The sequence below is a fragment of the Anabrus simplex genome, chromosome 1 (genome assembly GCF_040414725.1).
Source record: "Anabrus simplex isolate iqAnaSimp1 chromosome 1, ASM4041472v1, whole genome shotgun sequence".
NCBI classification, from domain to species: domain Eukaryota; kingdom Metazoa; phylum Arthropoda; class Insecta; order Orthoptera; family Tettigoniidae; genus Anabrus; species Anabrus simplex.
The window spans coordinates 1717825028-1717840788 of record NC_090265.1 but is presented as its reverse complement, the minus strand read 5'-3'; the positions used below and the strand labels follow the sequence as shown (position 1 = coordinate 1717840788).

The 15761-nt window shown below is 42.1% G+C and overlaps 1 protein-coding gene across 1 annotated transcript in view; it reads right to left on the bottom strand.

Annotated features, from left to right (window-relative positions):
* Positions 1 to 300: 300 nt before the first annotated feature.
* The window catches only part of LOC136882218 (uncharacterized), a 58363-nt gene continuing 42902 nt past the window's right edge, over positions 301 to 15761 (bottom strand). Inside the window, exons 4-5 of the mRNA XM_068229562.1 lie at positions 6016 to 6056; positions 301 to 419 (exon numbers count right to left, since the gene is read on the bottom strand). Coding sequence (XP_068085663.1) covers positions 412 to 419; positions 6016 to 6056 — 49 coding nt within the window. The 3' untranslated portion in view covers positions 301 to 411. The remainder of the gene's footprint in view (positions 420 to 6015; positions 6057 to 15761) is intronic.

The window sequence follows — 15761 nt, the reverse complement described above, 5'->3', positions numbered from 1 at the left end:
TCCGCCTTTTGATATCGCGACGGCTTATACAAAGTTGCCGGATAGAATCAGTTGAATGCGAAAGCAGTATACCCTATTATTATATAGATATCCATTTGATATTTGTCGTTTCTATTGCCAGTGTCCTTTGAGTGCTGTGGTGTCTCTACTCCATTCGTTCATGGGGGCATGTAGAGGAATGAACTTATGTCCGTCTTTCTAGGGGTAAGGTCGTTATTTACATGTTTGCATAATTATGGGACTGTTAAGGAAGGAACACATTAATTATTACATTACAATGTATAGAGGAGAAGACACATGGTGCGATCAGATGAACAGCTTTATTTAGTGAGGGAGTACAGCAAGTTCAATACAGAGAATAAGTTCAGCAACATGGCCAAGTTGCCGTTGTTCCACAGCACAAGACTGGAGTTAGTTGTCTGAAAAATGGAAATAAATGTAATTAGAAATTTTTCTGTCACATTACCAGGCGTTGCTGAAGCTAGGCTGTAGAGTGTTCTATGGGTTCATCGGGACGTACGGGGGGTTTCATTCACCGTTAGAATGTCAAAACATTCATATACGTATAGACATAATATAGGCTTTTGGGCTAATGCCGTGTCAAGAAAATGAGGTGAAATTCTTTATGTTTCGCAGAGAACTACGCTTTGCGCCATCATAATTAAATCTCTACTGACAACGAGAAAGACTTCTAAAACAATGAGTTTTGAATTTAGACGTTACCCAATAGAGTTGGAAATGGTACGTTCATTCGTCACCAGATGGCTCCCCGGACGCGGTACAGCACTAGCGTTCGAAGCAAAAGCTGACGGATCCATCAGAATCAGTCTGAGAACGTCACATAACATAACAGGCGTACGCACATATGAAGGTACGACATTGACATAAACCTGGAATTAAAATCCGACGATGAGGAATGTGCGAATTTGAAAACACCGAAACGAAATAACAATAGTGAAGGGACACGGAAGAGAACTTTTTACGTAAATACTTAATGGCTGGCAACCAGGTATTACTTAATAGACAGCAAGTGTCCCTGCTGTAATTGTTGGAATTTCTGCATATTTCCACAGCTTCCCGTATAATCCCGGACCTGTAGTGTCTAGTGTGGGTAAGAGCTCGAGTATCTTGGAACATGACATCATGACCCGACGATAGAGCGTGCTCAGCTATTGCTGATTTGTCTGGCTGGTTGAGACGACTATTACGTTCATTTTCCTTGATGCGAGTACCAATGGACCGGCATGTTTGGCCATGTATACCTTACCGCAAGTACAGGAAATTCGTATACCCCAGGATGTAAAAGTGGGGACAATTTGTCCTTGGTTTAACCCAGACTGTGAGCAATTTTAGTGACCGTGCCATACACAGTTTTTATATTGTGATTGCGGAGGACCTTGTTAATTCGATCTGTGGTGTTATGAATGAAAGGCAAGTAGGCAGTTCACTTCACTTCTTCCTTCTGTGAGCTTTGCTTGGTCATTTCTCAGGGATGCAGGGCTCTATGAATCTCCAAATCGCTGTAAGCATTACCCTTGAATGTGACTTTGAGTGTGTCCATCTCCACCTGGATATTTGATGGCTCACAAATTCGTCTCGCCCTCCTGGTGAGTATCGTGAGAATGCCTTGTTTTTGTGCTGGGTGGTGGTGAGAATCTGCATTATGATAGCCATTTGTGTGCCTAGGCTTACGGTACACGGTATGTCCTAACGAGCCGTCCGGTTTCTTTCTTACTAGAACATCCAAGAAAGGAAGGCTTCCATCGGACTCCATCTCCTTAGTGAATTTAATTGAAGGACCTTGCTGATTTAGAAGGTTTAGAAATAGATAATGTTTCTCAGGACCTTCTGTCCAGACCACAAATGTATCATCAAAAACACTCCACCACATCATAGGTTTGACAGGTCCGAAGCAATAGTCTCCACCGTAAAATGCTACATAAAAGAATTAGCCACTACGGGCGAAAGTGGAGTTCCCATAGCCACTCCGTCCGTCTGTTCGTAAAAATTTCCACCCCACAAGAAATAATTGGAAGATATGCAGTGGTAAAATAGCTTAGTAATGTCCTCAGGGAACAGGTGTCCAATGAGAGACATGACCGATTCAATCGGCACTTTAGTGAACAAGGACCATTGGTACTCGTATCAAGGGACATGAATGTAATATGCATCCCAATTAGCCAGCAAATCAGCAATAGCTGAGCACGCTCTATCGTCGGGTCATGATGTAATGTTCCAAGATGCTCGAGCTCTTATTGATACTAGACAGGATTATACGGGAAGCTGTGGAAATACCGTACGTAGAAATCATATCAATTTCAACAGGGACACTGGCTAAAAATTAAGTAATACCTGGTTTCCAGCCGTTAAGGATTTACGTAAGTAGTTCCTTTCCCTGTCCCTTCGCTATTCCCATTTCGTCTCGGGGTTTTTCAAATTCTTACGTTCCTCATCGTCAGATGTTTCATTCCAGGCTTGTGTCAATGTCGTACCTTCACATGTGCGTACACCTGTTATGTTATGTGACCCTCTCAGACTGATTCTGATGGTTCCGTCAGCTTCCGCTTCGAACGCTAGCGCTGTACCGCGTCCGGGGAGCCATCTGGTGACAAATGAACGTTCCATTTCCAACTTATTGGGTAACTTCTAAATTCAAACCCCATTGTTTTTTAAGCTTTTCTCGTGGACAGTCGAGATTTTCTGCTGTTAACGCAGAGCATAGCTCTCTGCGAATCGTAAACAGTTTCACATTATTTTCTTGACACCAAAAGCATATACAGTAACATGTCTATATGTACGTCCGTGAAAACATCAATAGCGACATTAAAATCCTCTATGGGGAGGATTCCTGTAAGAAGGCTTCAAAATTCAGCAAATTAAGGAGGAAGAAGTCTATTCCTCTTTCTTCCTTATGCTTTCTGCTGAGATGCATGGACCATAACATCATTCCCAACTGTGTGAAGCTGAAGCACACGTTAAATACTCCGAAGGCCAGGAGAATATATCAACGTACTAACACGGCTCTTGTGATCGAGAGAGTGCATTACACTCGTAAGGAACTGGAGTCAGTCTCCTGAGAGTTGTTTCGTTTACACCTCCTGTTAAGCAACACACTCTCGCAGGAATTGTGGTTGTCTTTCGATCGCATTATTGCTATACAGGCTGAATGCAAATTCAACCACGTGTCATTCAGACAGAAATCTAAGTTCCTCCTATTAGCTCAGAAACAGGCGGTCTCTCGCACGAACCCGGATGCGAGTAAAACTTGCCGTCAATCTTTCCAAGAAATCCTTAGACGAGAACCAAACAGCAGTTCTATCTAGGGGTCTTAATTTCACTGTCGCTCCCGCTAAAATTCCCACTGAGGAGTTAATTACTGTACTTCCGTTGAGGGAGCCATCCAGAAACTACCTAAGGATGAGGCTGAGGAGTTAAGGCAGTAATGTGTGAGACTCATAAGGTCCGCTGTTGTACCCGCGACCAATTTAACAAGAGGCGAGAGGAGAGCTCTGAAGGAACTTAGAGATGGTTCCGAACTGACCTTTCTCTCAGGCGACAGGGTTATGGATACTGACGAGTATAAGAATAAGATCTCGGCTATATTGTCAGAGCCTGTTTACAGACTGAGCTCACGTGATCCTACCACTCGTGTGTTCAACGTCACCCTGAAGCTCTTAAGGCAATCTTCAATTCCAAAATAGGAGGCTAAACATCTGTGTCCGGGGGACGGAGTGCCACCTAGATTAAGTTATATGGACTTCCTATCATCCAGAAAGAAAAAGATGTTCCCCTCAGACCTATTGTTAGTGCTATAGGTTCTCCTACGTATGTTCTGGCTAAATACCTAAGCAAATTTCTCCAACCACACATAGGACATAGGGCCTCTCAGTATTTCGTCAGAACTCCTGTTCCCCGAGGACATTACTAAGCTACTTTATAACTGCATGACTTCCAGCTAATTCTTGTGGGGTGGAGATTTTTACGAACAGACGGACGGAGTAGCTATGTCCACTTTCGTCCTACTGGCTAATTTCTTTATGGAGCATTTTGAGGAGGAGGTTATTGCTTCGGCACCCGTCAAACCTGTGATATGGTGGAGGTTTGTTGATGATATATTTATGGCCTGGACAGAAAGTCCTGAGAAACTTTATCTATTTCTAAACCACCTAAATCAAAAACATCCTTCAATTAAATTCACTATGGAGATGGAGTCGGACGGATGCCTTCCTTGGATGTTCTAGTAAGAAGGAAACCGGACGGCTCCTTAGGACATACCGTCAATCGTAAGCCTACTGACACAAATGGCCATCTTCATGCAGATTCTCACCACCATCCAGCACAGCAACAAGGCATTGTCACGATACTCACCAGGAAAGTGAGACGAATTCGCTATTTTGTTTTACGTCGCACCGTCACAGATAGATCTTATGGCGACGACGGGACAGGATAGGCCTAGGAATGGGAAGGGAGCGACCGTGGCCTGAATTAAGGTACAGCCCCAGCATTTGCTGGTGTGAAAATTTGAAACCACGGAAAACCATCTTCAGGGTTGCCGACAGTGGGGTTCGAACCCACTATATCGTGGATGCGAGCTCACAGAGGCGCGCTCCTAACCGCACGGCCAACTCGCTCGGTGAGACGAATTTGCGAGCCATCAAACATCCAGGTGGAGATTGACACACTCAAAGTCACGTTCAAGGGTAATCGTTACAGCGATTTGCAGATTCATAGAGCCCTGCATTCAAGAGAAACGACCGAGCAAAGCTCACAGAAGGAAGAATTGAAGGGAACTGCCTACCTGCCTTACATTCATAACACCACAGATCGAATTAACAAGGTCCTCGGCAATCACAATATAAAAACTGTGTTTGGCACCGTCACTAAAATTGCTCACAGTCTGGGTAAAACCAAGGACAAATTGTCCCCACTTTTACATCCTGGTGTATAGGAAATTCCCTGTACTTGCGGTAAGATGTACATTGGCCAAACATGCCGGCCCATTGGTACTCTTATCGAGGAACATGAACGTAATATGCGCCTCTACCAGCCAGACAAATCAGCAATAGTTGAGCTCGCTCTATCGTCGGGTCATGATGTCATGTTCCAAGATGCTAGAGCTCTTACTCACACTAGACAATACAGGTCCAAGATTATACGAGAAGCTGTGGGAATACGTAGAAATCATAAGAATTTCAACAGAGACACTGGCTGTCTACTACGTAATACCTGGTTGCCAGCCATTAAGGATTTACGTAAGTAGTTTCCTTCCGTGTCCCTTCACCATTATTATTTCGTTTCGGTGTTTTCCAAATTCGTACATTCCTCACTACCAGATGTTTCATTCCAGGCTTGTGTCAATGTCATACCTTCACATGTGCGTACGCCTGTTATGTTATGTGACTCTCTCAGAATGATTCTGATGGTTCCGTCAGCTTCAACTTCGAATGCAAGCGCTGTACCACGTTCGGGGGGCCATCTGGTGACGAATGAATGAACCATTTCCTCTTCTGTTGGGTAATGTCTAAATTCAAACCTCATTGTTTTAGAAGCTTTTCTTGTGGACAGTTGAGATTTTCTTCTGATAACGCAGAGCGTAGTTCTCTGCGAAACGTAAAGAATTTCACCTTATTTTCTTGACACGGCATAAGCCCAAAAGCCTGTACCATGTCTATAAGTACGGGCCGTGAAAGCATCAATTGTAACATTTATAAACGTGGTTTCCTATTGTTTACACTTTCTCATTAATGAGCGAATTTGTATGCCTGTGATTCCTGGCCTAGGGTAAACTGGGTGAAAGACACTTTCTCATGAGCGTCGCACTAACTCCTGTCAAATGAATTACGACTGGAAAACAGTGCACTTTTTGTTTTGAGAAGAAAAGAATGTAAATGATATTACTGTCTTTATATAGCGTTGTACGCTTACACCTTCCACGTCGAAATAGTTACCTAATATAATGTGAACTACTCAGAAATTTCCTATTTTAAAACCGGAATAACAGTATATGTGACCTACCTGAATGACACACTTCTCTGCACTCGTCCTTAGTGGCAAACCTGTGAACAAAAGCAGACAGCATTTCCAAACATGTCACATGTGATTGCATTTCACCCATTAGCACGTCATAACTCACAGTGTGGTGCTGTTAGTCTCTGTCTGTGTTCTACACATTGATGATGTGAAGGAGACTGGAGCGGAATGGCAGGAAGAATTGGTTATTTGGAAAAGCAAGTATAAAAAGCTTAGCGATTTATTTCTTCTAGCATGTCCTCATTTAATTTCTAGTAAACTCGGGCGTTCGATATCTCATTTTAAACAAGAAGGACCAACGTATCCTGCAACAGCAAAAATCTTCGGGTGATCAATACTCCTGCCATCGTGAGGTTCTAAAATCACCGTGCCACGCGGCTAGCAATTAGTGTTGCTCTAGACTCTGGTGTGCGAGGTGTAGTATAAGTAACAGGCTTGTGGCAAATTAATCATGCAGAGAATGTTTAGAGTAAATTGTGGGATGAGGTTTGAAAAGTAACATTTTTTCGTGAACTCTCGTGACAAATGGTTTCAAAGTGATTATACACGCATTCGAGTGATCATTTCAGAATTTCAAATAAACCTTGATGTCCGGTGTGGAAAGTCGTTGGGAAAGATTCGCGTTGCTACAGCCCCAGTGATTTCGAACCCATGACTTTCAATATGGTGTAAATTTTTTAGGAAGCAACAAATAGAATGTCAGCACACTAACTAGGTGCTCAGCCCACAACATAGGCCCCTGGAAGTGTGTGCTAGAGCAGAAACCCCAGCACAAAGCGTGATGCTGGTATCCACCAATCTATTAATTATATCGCCATATGGTTGCGAAGAAAGGCCCTTACGAATTGTCTTGTTTCAAAACATTTCTGTGACATTATTATTATTATTATTATTATTATTATTATTATTATTATTATTATTATTATTATTATTATTATTATTATTATTATTATTATTATTATGGGAATTCATCTATCAAAACCAGATTACCGCCAAAGAAGACCCCACATTGGCAGTACTGCACTGGATGGTAATAGTTATAACATCAGAACCGTCAATCCCATTTCAAAACGTACTGTCCTTTTGTAAGGCTACATAAAACTCTAAACTAATTTCACTTGCTGAATACATCAACCACGGATATCTCTATGCTAAATAATATTTTGTGAAATTTCCAACAAATGTGCAACTGTAAATGACAATAAAACAAGGAAAACGGTCCGATTGTTCCACCATTGAAACTTATGATAATTGATCGAGGAACACAGTTCCAATTCATAGGGCCATTGAGAGACTTGGATGAGGTGCATTCTTTCGTCTATCTTGGGTCAAGTATCTGTGATAAGGGAAGTTGTGAAGATGAGAAGGGAAGACGTATCACGCCGTAGAGACGTGACTATGAAGAAGCTATCCAAGATCTGGCAGAACAAGGCAATCACTAACAGTTCAAAGTTCTGCCTTATTGAATCACTCGTTTTTCCGTCTTCTTACCCGGTTGTGAAAGACGGACCCTCAAAACGGGACAGGCGCCTTATTGATACATTCGAGATTTGGCGCTAGGAGAGAATGCTACGAATAAAAATGGACTTAAGGAAGAACTAATGTGTCCATTGTCAAAGAATTTAACGTGTCCAAGAGCCTTTCTTCCCATGCCAGCCAAACAATCGTGAAGTTCTTTGGACATACTGTGAGAAGAGATGGTAAAAAAAAAAAAAATAATAATCGTATGGCCTCAGCTACCGTGTGCAGACATTTCAATTTGACGCCATCTGGCTGTCTGCTCGTCAATTTTGACGTTCCGTTTTACTCTACGCCACCACTAGATGGCAGACCGAGTAAACCGAAACTCTCTTGGGCGTCTATGGCTGAGATTTAATTAATTTTGTCGGGTAAACACCAAATGTGTCACCAGAGATCTTTTACATGCCGACATCGTACGACATGGAGTGTCGAATGGATTTTTGTCCGCCCTTCAAAAATCCGACTACCTCTGCCGGGTTTGAACCCACTATCTTGGGATCCGGAGGCCGACACTTTACCGCTGATCCACAGAGGCAGCTAGAAGAGACGGTGAAAGCCTGGAAATATTATTCCGGGAAGGGAAGCTTGAGAGGGAGAGCAGGGAGCAGGTGGATAGACCAAGTCATGATCTCTTCATCAGGCGTTAAAGAAAGCTGGTCTCGACGCTCTGGAGTTAGTCCAACGAATTGTGACGATGATAAGTTCGCTACCTTGAAAACAAAGCCAAAACCGAGTTAGCAGCGATCAAAAGTATATAATCATCACGAGTTGCCTATTGGCGCCGGGTTAAACAGTAATGATCAACAAATGATCAAGTACGTTTAAAAAAATACTTGATACTGTACCCGGAACACCCGTGCATGAAGTATTTCTTCAGAGGTTAAATACCCTTACCTCGTATACGACAAAATATGACCGGGAGCAGCTAGGCAACATGCCGTGGTCGTTACGTATAGTGGTGGTGGTGGTGATTATTGTTTCAAGAGGAAATAAAACTGGGCAACCATCCTTTTTACAATACTAATCTGAGTGAAAAATGGAAGGGATCCGACACTTCGAAAAGTGAAGGTATCAGCCAAGGAAACACAAGGACCACGAAGGACGTGAAAATGAAATACTCCCTAGGCCTCGATACCTAATAGCGGCGGCGTCGGAAAAGAACAAGAGTTAACCAAGGGAGGTCGAGTAGGATAGATGCCAGTGAGGAGCCTGACACACGTAAGTTGAATCAATGCCAGGACTCAGCTAGAGGCAAACCCACGCTCCAAATTTCAGAGCCCTGGTGCCTCTGTTAGTCGCCTCTTACCACTGGCAGGGGATACACTGGCTGTTATTCTACCGCCCCCAACCCACTTATAGCAGTCAAGGACAGATCACGTCACAAACCTTCTAGACGTTTCAGCGATGGAAAATGTTCTAACTTCTATAATGATCAAAATATCAACATAAGAGTAATGCCATCGTGTATATCAATTCTCAATTGTCTCTAGGGATCAGTTTAATTAAAAACCATCCAAGTAAAGTAAAGTGCAGAATAACGTAAATATTAAACATTATACGCGTACAATATTAGAAATTAGTGGCGTATGTTGAGAGCTACCAGGGCTATCGGTGAAGCCCAAACCTCAAATGAGAACGATGAAAATTATTATAATTTAATTATTATAATTATTATAATTATAATTTAAGCACCCGACACATTGTTCCACTTACAAAACTTGAAAACAGTGAGAAAAACGTCGCGCGCATTCCTCAGAGCAAGGCATCGGAGACTGATCTTGCACCCCAAGCGCTACGTCCCTCTCGCCTGACCTCGCGCGGCTTGCTGCTGAATGTCTGTCACGAGCGGGCCCGGGGAGATTGGAGTGCTAAGCTTCGGTCCGTCAGATCGCCACTGCTAAGTAACAGCCCACGTTCCTCATCGTATATACTACCTCACATCCCGTTTACTTCTGCATTCTTGTAGGAAGACTCTACAGAACTGCTGTTATAGGAGTAGTATAATTTTTCTTGTATAGGCAGACTTGCTAAATTAAATAAATTCGTTCAGGATTAGCGTTCTCTTTTACTGGTTGGAATCAAATCCGTGATCATGGGTCGGACACCTCCACTGATCTCCTGAGGAAGCTAATAAAGCAATGAACGGTGGGTCCGGCCGCTGGTAATGCTGTAAAATTCAAAATTTGTCGATAATAATAATAATAATTGTTCCGAGGTATTTGTGGAACAGCAGAGGTGAAAGAAAGTGCTGGGTGGAATAGGTCTCAACTTACGAAATTAAAGTTAATTTAAAACTTTAACAAAGTTTATATTTTCTTTTAAAGATAAATAAATAACAGAATATAACAGGTACCAAGTAGCAGATCAACAAATTAAGAAAGTACAATTTTAGTTCATTACAAAGTTTGGGCTTCGAGCCCAACATTCACGAACCTTGAGCTATAAGCCCAACTTTACCTATATACCAAGTTCAAACAAAGGGGCAGAAAACCCCAATCATGCCAAGGAGCACTGGCTCCTGATTACCATATTAAGCCTCCTCGAGGCACACAGAAACCAAATTTAAGAAAGAGCAAACCCGCTCTCAAGAATCAAGCCCATCAAAGGCCACAACAAACAATACTTCAAACTGCCCTCAAGGCATACCAAGAACAGGGGTAATAAATACCCAACCTACTGGGCCTATTCAGTAAAGAAGCAGGTTAATTACATGGCCCAAAATACCAACTTGACTGGAGGCGTAACTTGCACTCCTAATACACTTTTAAAACCTACTTAGCACTAGGCCGCATACACAAGGGCTAATCCCATACTAAAGAAGTGACTTGTATAAGAAGACTTAATTACATTAAGAAAGGAAGAAACGGTTGAGAAAACAAAGTCACCTCAAAACAATATGAGTGGGAGCTATAGAGGGTTTAGCACTCTCTATCCCAATTTATAGTTAAAGAGACGAAGTTTTACCAAGTGTCTATTACACTTTAAAGATAGGTTACATGAGAAAGGTTTCGAACCTGCCCCGCGGGTTAAACTGCTGAGCTAGCGAGAAATGAAGTTATTAAATGGCCATTACCTTATGGATGAACTGCTCCCCGAAGAAAGAGGCGCTTCCCGCCCCCTGCTACATAATCACACTAGGAGAGATGTTACTGAAGTGGCCCCGAGACCAGAAAATCAGCAGTTTATATACCCTCGCGGAAAATTCGAGACCTTTCATGAATGATAGGACACACCCATAGCAGCTTATTGGTTACAGAACACAGTTACAGAGAAGGTTGGGGAAGAAAGCCCCGATTGGCCGAAAATTAATTTACGAAATTCGGGATTGGTTAATTTCAAAACTGGCGGAAAGAAAGGATTATACTGCCAACCCAAACAATGACTGAAAGAAATTTAACAAAGAACAAACTTATGAATACCAAATTTCTTCAAAAAAGTTCCTTCACTTCGCACCAGGGTGCACAATTGTAGTTCTTAAGTAGTGCCATCTAGAGGAGAATGTTCACACTTCTTACTACAGAGAAAACAAAAACAAATCGAAACTGACATAGATCAGAACACTTCAAAATTCACAGTAAAGACATCTTCTGAGAAACCTTAGAATTAATGTGGTTGTTAAAGTTCAAGCTTTCTCCAGTAGAGGAGTTTCAACTGGCGCAATGTTTGAATTAGCGGCGTGGAGGTGTACCGCCCGGTACAGACCTCCCCCACCAAAAAAAGTCCTTCCAAGGGGTGACACAGAAGAACACCAATTTTGTTTTAAACAAGGTCCAAGTTATGATGTTGATATAGAAATTAATTGCGGAAGGATTCACAAAAAAGGACGTACATTTTTCCGTATCCGAAGTTTTCTTAAATTGGTTTGATCCAGTTTCAAAATTCTTTGTAGTAGCTTTTGATGAAAAGTCTTTATGCTTGTAGTAGTTGCATTCAGAAAGAAAAACTTTTAATTCTTGAAAGGGAAAAAAATTCTAAGTCCACCAGATGATGCAGTTGAATCCAAAAATGTAGTAATTGTGGATATGGAATGTCCATGTTGCTGGATAAGTACATTAGTTGCCTATTACTTTGACGGCTAGAGCAGCCGCAGCTGCTTGTGTCCAGAGGAGGCCGCTCGGGCCCCTCAAGTACCCGGAGATACCGCTCTCCCGCACTATGAGAGGGGTAGGCGAGGTGAAGCCCGCCGCAGATGCGAAGTTTAGGAAGCAGTCCTCGAGTAGCTTGCGGTTGATGTGCCGCACATCAGCCTTTGCCGGGAGCTGAACTCCGGCTCGCCGTTCTTAGGGTACGTCCATAGTGCACCGCTTCTCGCTTTGTCGCGTAAACCGCGCCAGTTGCAAGCAGCGAGGTGAACCCGCGCGATTCTAGCTGGTGGTGGTTATAGTGCACCGCTCGCGGAAGGCCGGAAGCATCTGTCAGTAGGCAAGATAGAGGTGTCACGCGAGGATCTAATGTGTATGTTGTTGACAACAGATATTATTTATCATAAAATTAAACAAGAAAGAATTAAAAACGTCCACGAAATGAACATTTTTTTGCTAGTGGCTTTACGTTACACCGACACAAATAGGTCTTATGGCGACGATGGGATAGGAAAGGCCTAGGACTTGGAAGGAAGCGGCCGTAGCTTTAATTAAGGATGCAAGCTCACAGAAGGCGCCCCTAACCGCACGGCCAACTCGCGCGGTACGAAATGAACAGAACTCGCCTTAAAGTAGGGGAATGATGTACTTTGTTACCTCAACTGAAAGCTCACCCCAAGAAATTTTACGAATATTTCCGAATGGATGAACAGACTACATCTTGAACAAAATCGAATACCGGATAAGAAAAGGATGGTGTAACTTTCACCAACAGAAAATTCTTCCAGAAGAACGTCTTACGGTAACTTTGAGGAAAGTAGTTTTGAATTATTAGTTTTGATTGTTTTATTTATACAAAAGAGAAAATGAGATGATGTGGTAATTTTGAACAGGATTTTATAACAATAGTTGGGCTATAAACATTTAATTACCGAGCTCGATAGCTGCAGTCGCTTAAGTGCGACCAGTATCCAGTATTCGGGAGATAGTGGGTTCGAACCCCACTGTCGGCAGCCCTGAAGATGGTTTTCCGTGGTTACCCCTTTTTACATCAGGCAAATGCTGGAGCTGGAGCTTAATTAAGGCCACGGCCGCTTCCTTCCCACTCCTAGACCTTTCCTGTCCCATCGTCGCCATAAGACCTATCTGTGTCGGTGCGACGTAAATTGTCTTATAAAACAAAATAAAAACATTTAATTTCAACGATAAATTAATGGCGGAAGCGTTAAAAGTACACTTTTTCAAAACTAATTTTATTAGAGAATGAATACGAAGTAAATATTAATGAAAATGTTTAGCATTACACTTTTTAACGTAACACAAATTCACCTAACAGTTGCACAATGTCTCAAATGCATCACCATGAAGTGCGGTCTGAACGGTCTGTTCATTTGAGTATGAAGTACCACCATGACTGGAATTAGGGCTTGGAATGTGTGGAATATCCTGGAAATTCGGATAAACGAACTCGTCAACTAATTGCTGAACTCTATTTATGAGTTGCAGTTTCTAATGATGCAGTATTTTGCTTACATAAGCCAAAACACATCGAAAGAACAATGCATCATCATTGTCGTCACATCGGTCACATCTGCGTTCTTGTATGACGCGTTCCAACAAAGAAGCCTTTTTTTTCTCAATCAGTATCATTTTCTGGTTATACTTTGAACTTAGTTCGTCTCGCTTCCTTTTCCTTGGCAAGCCTATGGTTTCATCCTGCTGTGCTTCCTGAGCTGTGCGTTTTTTTTCCACTTCCTGAATACTCTCCACACCCAGCTGCAGTGTGAGCAACCATTTCAGAATGCTCATTTTCCTGATGAGCTGGAGTTTTACTGTTTTTCAAGTTGCTCGATGTAGTTCTTGGTGCCCACTAAAAACGTCAGTGATTTAGAATATGGCCATTTGGATTCTGGATGACCGCCAGCATCACCTGAACGACATTTCTATGGCGAATTGTTCTCTCAGATACTTCCACTTTTTCCGCAGAACCCCATCGGAGAAAACAAACAGAATTATTAGTTTATCGATTGATTATTTACTTAGTTTTACACTGTTAATAACTCGCTGATCATCTGAAGTCCCGTTCAAAACTATTCAACTATTAGGAAATATCTGAAAACACATTACTGGGAAATGCAATAATGTTTAGTGACTACTAATGTTGTTGTTTGATATAATAATGACGATTTAATTTTTGTTGATAATAATAAGAAGAAGAAGAAGAAGAAGAAGAAGAAGAAGAATAAGAAGAATAAGAATAAGAATAAGAATAAGAATAAGAATAAGAATAAGAATAAGAATAAGAATAAGAATAAGAATAAGAATAATAAAAGTACTGTCTATTCCTCACTTACCGTCTTCAACACCCATTTCAGCAGCTCTTTCCTTCCATGCTGTGTCAACAACGCAGGCATGGGCTTGCAACCTTTCGTCCCAAATTACACTTTTCATAAATACTTTGGAGATTAAAATATCTTTATCCGCTTCTATTTTATAAAAGCAAGAGTGAGAACAACGTGCGCAGTCGGAAGATAAACAGCAGACTGACCGGGCGTGTTGGGCGGTAAAGCGGTTCAAGCGGGGAAAAGAAATAAAAATTATTTTCTGTTAAAGCGGGTAGAAGCGGTTTGAGCTGGTTAACGCAGGTAGGCGGGTGCACTATGGCCGCCTCAATCAGTCTTCACTATCTTTTCTTTCCCGCTCGCCCGCCGCGATAAAGCAGGAAGCGGGAAGCGGTGCACTATGGCCGTACCCTTAGAGAGTCTTCACAGGAACGAAGGGGGCCCAGTTTCCGTTCAAGTTGCTGCGCGGCGATTGATGGCTGAGGGGGCACTGAAACAGTAAGATCTCCGCGACAGACTTTTGTTGGAAATTTAGCTTTAGGGTACAGTTATTGTGGTTGAGGCTGAGGGGCCAGCGGCGTGGAAACATTTATTTCATTTATATAGTTATTGCCACTGGTGTGGTTTAGCAGGAGGCAGGAGCGTGGTAATGGCCGTAGTGCAAGGACAGCAGAGTAACCATGGGGAAGGTTTTACACAGTATTGGTACAAGGCAGATTCAACCACATGTAAAAATATAAGGGGCAGAAGGCCTTAAAAGGAAATCAAAAATATAACCTTCAAGATTCTTACAAAATTATAAGGACAAAGTTAGCACGGAAATCATACAGATTTCACCTGCGACCGGAAAACCCTAAATATCCTCTCGGTGGCTGGGTTACTCACTAAGAATGAAACAAGTGTCAAAAAACTAAAGTGACACACAGCCCATGAAATCTGGGGGCAAGCTTGCCCGCGGGAACACACCTTTTAAACACGAATCAATTTCCGACATTAAAATGGGTGGACATCCGTCCATGCTCAGATCTATTTCATTACAAGAGTACCAAAAGGAAGAAAGAGCAACTCACTTTACGATATGAAAAACACCGAATCCAAAAAAAAAAAAAAAAAAAAAAAGAGGGACACGGTAATTCAGTAACATTCTATCAAGGAAGACTGTTATGATACACTCCCGAAAGAATTTAACGGAAGAAAATGAATGGCACCTACTTCCCAGGAGGAATTCTTGAGATGGTAAAAATAAAAGAAATATCGAGAACTTCACAGGGATGACCCTCAAATGGACGATGCAGATGGTTTACTACCGTATAAGAGCCTGCCCCAAAGAAAATCACAACTCCCAGGAGTAATTAATATGTAGAACCTCATCGATAATTCCAAAGGCCGAAACACGCCTCATACCGATATAAACGTCCTACCGGGGATAATCACTCAGGGATGACTTAGTCACACCCATGTTACAAGACAAATTACCCTATACAATATACACATGAAAAGAGGTAACACCATGACCTCACAATACAGACAAGAAATAACACGAGAAGATGCATCAATACCCAAAAGGAACAACCTACTCCCAATGCATCCTCCCATTCTCTTACATCATAAATACCCTAAATCACAAAAGAGAAAAATGTATATCAAAAAGGAGCCTATAACTCCCATACAAGATCCCCTATTACACAAAAAAATATGACCCTACAAAGCATCAAAATACAAGAGACATCATGGGTGTACTTGAGCAGGAGGACCAGATAGCGGGTCGAAAGAGTAGAAATACATC